Source organism: Poeciliopsis prolifica, unplaced genomic scaffold, assembly GCF_027474105.1.
Source record: "Poeciliopsis prolifica strain line A6 unplaced genomic scaffold, Auburn_PproV2 SCAFFOLD004, whole genome shotgun sequence".
In the NCBI taxonomy this organism is placed as follows: domain Eukaryota; kingdom Metazoa; phylum Chordata; class Actinopteri; order Cyprinodontiformes; family Poeciliidae; genus Poeciliopsis; species Poeciliopsis prolifica.
This window is the reverse complement of record NW_026562379.1, coordinates 16,919,147-16,928,104: the sequence shown is the minus strand read 5'-3', so window position 1 is coordinate 16,928,104 and position 8,958 is coordinate 16,919,147. Positions and strand designations below refer to the sequence as shown.

The window sequence follows — 8,958 nt, the reverse complement described above, 5'->3', positions numbered from 1 at the left end:
AAAACTCACATTTTTAAATAATGTTTTTTTTTTTTTAACAATCATTAAAATGTTAGCGCCCTTCAGGTTCCTGCAAAAAACAACAACAACAACAAAAAAAAACAACAAAAAACATTTGTTTTTCTATTTAGATTCATTGTTAAGCTGATTGAACTCCAGGAAGGTCTAGGAAACTTTAAGTTTCAGTTGAACATTTTTGGGTTTTGCAAAAAAAAAAAATGTTTAGAATTTTGGAGATCTGGGTGAAAAGAAATTGGCCATAAATTTCTACAGCTCTGAAATGTTAGGAAAATCTTCCTCTATGGTGCCAAAACATGTGGAATGTCGCCCCCATGAGGACAGAGTGAAAACTGCAAATCTGAATGAAATACTGAAGGAAAATGTTTTTTTATTAATTTAATTTAATTTTGTGGAGTTAAAATACTACAGGAAAACATTCAGCAATTACTGGGATTTTATAAAAATATTAAATACCTTTTCCAAGAAGTCATTCTTAAAAACTTTTATAGTTTTATAACTAAATTATAATCAGGTTTTAGTGTTTTTTAATAGAAAATCTGCAATAAAAATAAGACGAAAAAAAAAACACTTAAAAAAAAGTTTTTATTGCAACAATTATTTGTTTTGCGTTTATACAGATTTCCATATTTACAAGATTATAATTATTATGCCTCTAATAAATAGTATGACTGAAAGTCTAGTCTAAGTAAATATTGCACATGCATTAAGTACAGTATGTGCTTGTCTAGATATTCTGTCCAGGTAAATATTTACAAAATTACATGTGAGTCAAGAAGTGGGAATTATCCGTCATGCTGCTGCAGAGTAACTCGGTGATGGAGACGTGCAACCATTCTGCAGATTTAATTCTTCAAACGAAATGCAATAAAACCAAATAAAATATGTATAAAACAGGTTTTTGAGACTACATCGGAGCTCAATGAGTCCCAAAGGTAGATAAATTAAACCTTTTACAGGTTCAAAACCTATTTTTCTGCCACAGGCAAGAGATTTATCCCAGTAAATATCAAGTTTAAATAAGAGCTTCTCTCCCTGCGCTGCTGGTAGAGAATTTGTAGATTTTACATGACATTTCAACATTTAGCATCAGTTTTCCAGACAGTTCTGCTTAAAACGAGAAAAATACAGAAGTTCCTGTGGAGAGACGTCGCCACTAGATGGCACTAGAACACAAACTAACAAACCAACTTCTCCTTCCATCGGAGTGAAAAATAAACAAATTAAATCAAATTTCTGTCTAAAAAGCCCGTTGCATCTCGTGTTTCCGTGTGAAAATAGGAACAGACGACATTTAGATGTCCGCTTCGTCTCCGCAGAGTTTATGGCTTTGGATGGAGGTTCAGAGGGAACCGGAAGGACGTCAGCGACCCGGATGTTTCGGGACCCTGAAGCCCCTGGAGAGCGGAGAGCACCGACAGTCTCACACACACCACACACACACACACACACACACACACACACACACACACACCCCTCACACACACACACACACACACACACACACACACACACACACACACACACACACACACACAGAAACATCAAAACACACAAGGGACACACACTTCTGACAAAGGTTGCAATATTTACACAAGACACAGACTCGATCACATGCAGTTAGCGAGGGGCTGCTGGCCCTTTAAGAGTTTAAATGAGAGGCAGTGCAGGAGTGAATCAGTGGACAGGGAGGTAGAAGAAAGAAAAGGCAACATTCTGCCAAAAAACTAAAAAATGTCTAGAAAAACATAATTTCTGAGTTTCAAATGTTAAATCTTTGCAACCCCTCCCCCCCCCCAAAAAAATTAGAAGTTTTTATCTGAAATTTTCCAGAAATCACAAGTTTTTTTGTTTTTTTTGACAAGTTGGAAATTTGCTTGAAAAAAAATCTGAAATCTTGTGATAAATTTTTAAAAAATTCTAGAAATTCTCTGAATTTGAAAAGTCAAACGTTTCCTAGAAACATTTGAAAAACTAAAAAAATGGACACTTGAAAAGTCTAATGTTTAACTTCTGAAACTCAGACATTTTATATTTTTCTAGGTGATTTCTGGGCCTAATCTCAATTATTTTTTTCTAGCACATTTTTTACTTTTCACACTTCAAAATTTCTAAGTTCTGTTGAGAGAATTTCTCAGACTTTGCTCAAAATTTCTGTAATTTTTCCAGAAAATGTTTGACTTTTGAAACTCATAAAAACTTCATGTTTTCTCTAGAAATTTTTCAAGGTTAAAATAAAAATTTTAAAGTTTTTTTGTAGAAGATTTTCAATTTTTTCAAACTCAGAAATTAAAATTTTCTTTCAAAAGTTTCAGTTTTTTTTGGAGGGAAAGATTTATTGAGACATTTGCACTAGAAACTAAATACATGGTGAAATTATTATAAAGTGAATTAAAATGTTTGTAGTGGAAACTAAATCAGAAATATTTGGTAGAATTTTGTGTTTTTGAAGTGAAAACAGGATGAAAAGCCAAAACAAACTATGAAAGGTGAAATAAATAACTAATTGATCTCGAGTGACATTTTAAATTAGATGATGGATAAAATCAAAGACCTCCAGGTTAATTAGTTGTGATAAGATGTAAATAAATCCGGCTTTATAACAACTCAAATCTCTGATTCTGATTATTTTCTACTTATTCTGAGGAAAACAATCGAAGCAAAATGGATTCAATTGAATCGATGATACAAACATTTTGCATCTGGTTCAGGTGAAGCGACGGTTTCATGAAGCGTTAGCGGTCGGGTTCTGGTCCAGCAGGGGGAAATGATCCGCTCTCATTCAGAAACATCTCTCCCCGTTTCTGAGTCAGCAGTTAATCAGGGAGCTGAAGTTCGGCGGCCCAGCAGGAACCAGGCGGCCATGTTGGTGTGCTTCGGCGGCGCGCGTCCCTTGGCAGTTCATCAGCCTCCTGCTGGGAGATCCGCTCCCGTCTGGAGCGGATCTCGACTCCTGCACTCGTTTCTAAATGTTCGGTCTGAATTATTGCATCAGGGAAACAGCGACGACAGTGGATGTGATGTCAGCCCTTACAGTCCCTGTCGGAGTAAAGGGGGAGGAGCCCCGGGCGCCTCCTCATGCTGGCTTCATGGCGGGTTTGTTCGGATCAACTGGAGGCGTTGAAATAAAAAACAAAGCGTGTTCGTTTCCTGGTTGACGGTTTGGATCGCTGCGCCTTGGGCTTCGCCCACCCGGCATGCACATGCAGGCTGGCTGCGCCCGGCTACTCCATGCCGTTTCTCAGCATCTGATTGGCTGCAATGAGCATGACGCTGATGATGAAGGCCATGGCGAAGGCGCAGATGAGACTCTTCCTCACGCACGTCTGACGGTTCTTCTTCGACGGGTGGACTGGAACGAGAAGAAGACGCAGAGAAAAGACGGTAAAATAAGAGTCCACAAAAACACGAGATCGTCTGCGTAGAGACGGATTCAATCAAGTTCGTACGGCAACCGGCAACTCAAGTTGCTTAAAAGCTTAAAAGTAACTTTCCAGCAAGTTAAAGGAGTTGGCCACGCCCCCAAACCGACATTCACACTCAAGTATAAAACACATGCTTAATTTTACAACTGTACATCTTGGAAAAGCAAAAGTGGAGCCTCCTGCACAACCAACAAGAATGAATTAAGCGCTTTCTGGATAGTGAGTCAACGACAAAACACTTGTCTTTTCCAGCAGCCATTGTATAGCGGCACAACCAGCTGACCAAATGTACTGGAGCTCTCACTTCAACAACACAAATGGTCTAGTTTCTAGATGAAAAAGTTTTGATTATTTCACTTTTAACAAGACATTTTTCCCACTAATCTGAAACTAGTATTTTCTCATCAATATTAAGGATTATTTACATAAAACAAGCTCTAACATCTTAATGAAAAGTTACTTTGTAAATAGGATATTTGTTCTAGAAACAACACCACAAATACTTGGTAAGATTTTGTGTTTTTGCAGTGCATTTATGTGAACAACCTTGCAACCTCCAAATATAAAACAATAAAGCAGCAAAAAACAGCATTTTCTCTGATTTCATCATTATTCTATCACACTGCAAAAAAGACTAAATTCAATCGATGTTCCAGTGATTATTGGTCTGTGGCAACGCAAAGAAACTTTGACAGTAAAATCCTTTGGGTTTGGACCTCATGTCGGTTCCACTGCAGTTTGGAGCAACAGAACTAAAGTGTGAGCTCATCGTTGTTGTTGCCGGGCAGATTTCACGTCTCATCTGAATGAACGGCGGGACGCTGGACGGTGACCAGCAGAGACGGACCGGACCGTACGGTAAGTGGCTCAGTTCCTGGGAACAGACTGGCTTCTCCTCAGAGGCCAAATACGCCCATAAAGGTCCAAATGTTCCCAAAAACCCAAAGAGGCCGGAACCGGGAAACTTAAAGCGACAGAAACCAATTCTTTCATGTCCAGTTTTAAAATATTATGATGTTCACGATCAGAAATTATGATGACTATATGAAATAGAAATGTTTGCAGCAGAGCAATAAAAATGCAGAAATAAATTATTACTATATTTGTGTTATTATTTAATATAGAAATAATGACAGACTTGCTATTAATAATTGTAACGACACATTTAAAATTGAAATGAAATAAAAACATACAAAATACTAATAATATCAATGCTTATAATACCATTGGTAATGTTTATTATTAAATAAACTCAGTATTACTACAGATACTGATATAACTACTGATACATTTTGAAAACGTCACATTAAAAAAGCATATTAAATATTAATAACACATTTAAAATAGAAATTATTGCAATTTATAATAGAAAATAACATTTTATGATAACACAACATTATCCAAGCAATAAAATAATTGTATTCCTAACATAATAATAGACTGTAATCTATTATTTTAAATACATTGTTATTATTTATTATCAGTTAATCTCATACTAAGCGTAAAACAACTACTACTACTAATACATTCAAAATAGAAATTATTGCTCTATAGCAATAATAAAACAGTGAGTAAACAATACTTCAACATCTATTGGTTGAATCCAGACTAACGTCTTTCTGAATCTCCATGTTTTCCGTTTTTCTCCTCCAGCTTGTAGTTCAGCTCTTCTTCTCAGACGCCTGAAGTGAAATGATTTCACCGGGCGACAGCCATCGTGCGAGTTGGTCGCTCAGCTCTCACTCAGGCTATTTTCACATAATGTCATCATCCAAGAGCTGCTGAAGTCATCAAAATGCTTCCTGAAGACGTCTGACCCAGAGACGAGCCGCTCCTGGATGTCTGAGGCTCAGAAATAACGTGACAGGTTGCTGTAAAAGGCTGGGATTTTTTTCCTTCTGGATCTGAAACATGAGCAACAGAAAAAGACTGGCAATGCCTTTGCTCCGCCAGCAGGTCGCGATAAAGGGCAACGTCCACATAAAAAGCCAAACGAAGAAGATCCTGAGCAAAATGACGTGACGGTTCAACAAGCTTTTACTAAACTTTTCAGCTCAGATTTGAGATTTTTAGGGGCTACAACTGCCAGCGAATATCTGAGATTTTCACAAAATCACTTTATAACAACCTGTTTTAAAATGCTGAGCTGGATATTGTTGACATAGAATTTTAAGTTAGCACAATACTGCACAGGATAGCTTTGACACATATAAAATATAACATAGAAAGTTAAAGTACACTCTAGGTTCATATAAATTTAGATGAAACTAAAAACAACGGCTCAATCTCTGAAACGCAGATAAATTCTTAAAAGGAGGATCAGACAGAAGAAACAGAAAACATAGGCCTAGACTCCTTGGATCTCTTGAGAAAGGAGCCTGTATGCCAGGCAATTAACAAATTCCTGAGCATGGTTCAAAAGTTCACTAGGATCTTAAAACTTTTTATAAATAATTTTATCTATATTAGAATTAACTATATTTCTTTAAGCATGTTTTTAATTAGTTACTTATTAGATCCAAACTTATAGTCATTATTTAGCATTACATTGTGTGCAAGCTTGGTTAAAAATACAAACTACTTTCTTGTGGAAACATTTTGAGGCACAGATAGCGCTGCAGCTGCAATCATATATCAAACTGGACAGCGGCTGGTACGAGAAGGGTTTGCCATATATTGCTTTTGGGGCTCTTTAGCAGGAGGTAATAAAATTAACATCAAGACAGCCCACACAAAGGAAAAGAACACACCTCCTAATGCATATATTTAAATGATGAGATTACGCATTCTATAAAATGATTTGGTTTACAGCAGAAGTTCGAATCTCTTTGTGCTGGGTGAGAGTTTTCCCGGAGGATGCATCTTCTGTTGTCTTTTTTACTCAGTTCTTTGTCTCTGTTTTGTAATATCTTGGACTTTTGCTCTAGGTGAGAGGCTTATTGTAAAGTTCTTCTTGGATTGATTTTCTCTGGATAAAACTCTGAATATCTGAAGTCTGACGTCGTACGATTGCTCTTTTCTCTCTGCACACTTACACAGACACAGGAATTCGGGACTAAGAATTAATTAACGAGCTAAGATCAAGTTCTTCACTTTTTAATTCTTAACAATATCCAAGCTAGTGGAGATTGAACCTTAAAATCCTTTCTTAATCTCTCTTTGTAATTCCCAGGTATTTTTTCCTACAACTTTACAAAATCTCATTTGTTGTTTCACGTTGCATCCATCTTATATTCTATTTATTGTTTAAAATCTGACAATAATAAACTGTCCTTGTAAATTTTCCAATTCGCATCAAGAAATGCTTCATATTCAGGGACGTCTTTGCAGGTTTTTCTCTACTTTTCTGTTTTTTTACCAACCTGAGGTTATTAAAATGTTTAAGTGGTATAAATATGTTTTCAACACTGTAAACCACCAGCTTTCAAAATGCAAAAGGGTTTCTGATGTCATCAGTTCTTCTGCTTTCACCTCTGTAAAGTGCTTGAGAGCTTGTTTACACTTTACGTATAAACAAGCTCTACATATAAACAAGCTCTACATATAAAGGCTCAGTAAAGAGACAAAACTGCGCTGTACAGCAGGACGGTAATCGAACTGCGTTTCTCAGGAAGCCAAACTGAGCTCAGCGTGTTGCTGCTGCTGCTGCTGCTGGAATGAACAGATGTTGAGCTGCTGGACGATGGAGGGAGATTTCTGTTCTGGACATCGGCTCTCAGTCCAATTACCTGGACCTTCTGTCGGCCGGCGGACGTCCTACGAGCATCCGCAATCAAAGGTTACGCAAAATTCACATTTTGCGTATTTTTATTTCTACTGCTTCCAAAAACAACCCAGGCATAAAAAAAACAGTTTTTGACAACGAGTTAATGTTTTTTTCAAATATCTCTCTGTTGTTGACTCTCATTCGATGGGCACTGCTCTGTTGCCTAGTAACCCCACTGGAACTCTTTTCATCACCTAGCAACCTGACCAGCTGCACAATGGCTGCTGGAAAAGACAATTGTTTTGTTGTTGACTTACCATCCGGAAACCACTTGCCGCATTCTTGTTGGTTGTGCAGGAGGCTCTACTCCTGCTTTTCAAAGTTCTAAAATTGCATGTCTGCTGCAGCCATTTTCACATGTGTCAACATTGAAGCATCAGTTTGATTGATAATAAAAATATTTAAGCATTAGTGTTTAGTCTAGCATCTAGTGGGCCACATAGAGCTTTGGCGGACCGGGTTTGGCCCACGGGCCTTGAGTTTGACACCTGTTGTAAGACCATAAAACTGTCCTAACCTCTTCAAGGAAGAATAATAGGTCACCGATAATGACCAGTCGCTGGTTTCTGGCCTTAAAACACGTGCGGTTTAGCTGGTTGATGAGGTGCGAAACCAAATCTATAAATCATTAAATACATAGAAGCAATGGCGCCGATTGGAAGTGGCAGGCTTTGACTGGACATCTGCTGCCCGGCATGTTTTCCCTGCTTTCTGCCATCAGAACAATTTGTTCAGCTATGAATCAGTGGCTGGTGGGTTTCTGTTAAACTCTGTATGCCGGTGTTTTTCACCGTATTGATTGTGGGGAAGCCGCGGGGAAATCAAACTTCCTTTCATGCTTCTTCATATATCAGCCGGCTGAAGTCCTGAGCGCTGGAGGAGATGATGGATCGGGTCGAGGAAGAACCGCGCTGTGACACAAAGCATTGATTGCTCCATGACTGAGCACATTTTGGTGTTTGTGAGCGCCAGATGGTTCTGATGGACCCGACGGACAGTTTGGTCTGCGGCGGTCGTCCGTCATCATGAAGCGTCCTGATGTCGTCCTGCAGCCGTTTTATGGATCTGATGAAGCGCTGGTGAAATCTGGACCTCGCTTCAGAACAGCTCGGTTCACTCGGTGCTGGTCCGAGTTGGGCAGTAACTACTTACATTTACTGGAGTAACTTTTTTGGAAAGAGTATTTTTACTTTGCTGTATTTTAAGTAATTTTATCTACCATGAAGTAAAATTTCAGGATTTTCTTCCCACTGAATGAAAAATCAAACGTTTTAACCAGAAATCCAATTTTTTTATTGACAGAAATTGATTTGGAAACATCTTATTTTCCATTTTTTGGTTACTTATTTATGAATTATTGTCATTTTGGTTTCTAAAATACCAAAATTTCCACTTAACTTTATATTTTGATCTGTCTGATGATGCAATTTTTAAACATTAACTGATTGATGATTTGATCAGCTACTCAGCACTTTTTACCAAATACTTTTTACTCTTGAGTAATTTCTACTTTTACTTCAGTCCAATTTTGGCTCCTCTGGTGATGATCTGGTAAAACTCATTGAGAAACTCTCATTCAGGTGGCGATTATAGAGACTTTATTCATTTTTCCTCTAAAAATGAAACATAGATAATCATAAATGAAAAGCAAAAGACTGGAATTTCACTGGAAATGCAGACGCCTTAAATCATGGTTCGCGGGCCAAATCCGGCCCGCTGCAGCTTCTTATGTGGCCCTTTCAGCTCCAG

At 37.9% G+C, this 8,958-nt stretch overlaps 1 protein-coding gene across 3 annotated transcripts in view; it reads right to left on the bottom strand.

Annotated features, from left to right (window-relative positions):
* Positions 1-584: 584 nt before the first annotated feature.
* caln1 (calneuron 1) overlaps positions 585-8,958 on the bottom strand; it is a 64,809-nt gene continuing 56,435 nt past the window's right edge. For all 3 annotated transcript variants that reach the window (XM_055027784.1, XM_055027783.1, XM_055027782.1), the window contains one exon: positions 585-3,370. In XM_055027784.1, the coding sequence (XP_054883759.1) occupies positions 3,243-3,370 (128 nt within the window). In that variant the 3' untranslated portion in view covers positions 585-3,242. The remainder of the gene's footprint in view (positions 3,371-8,958) is intronic.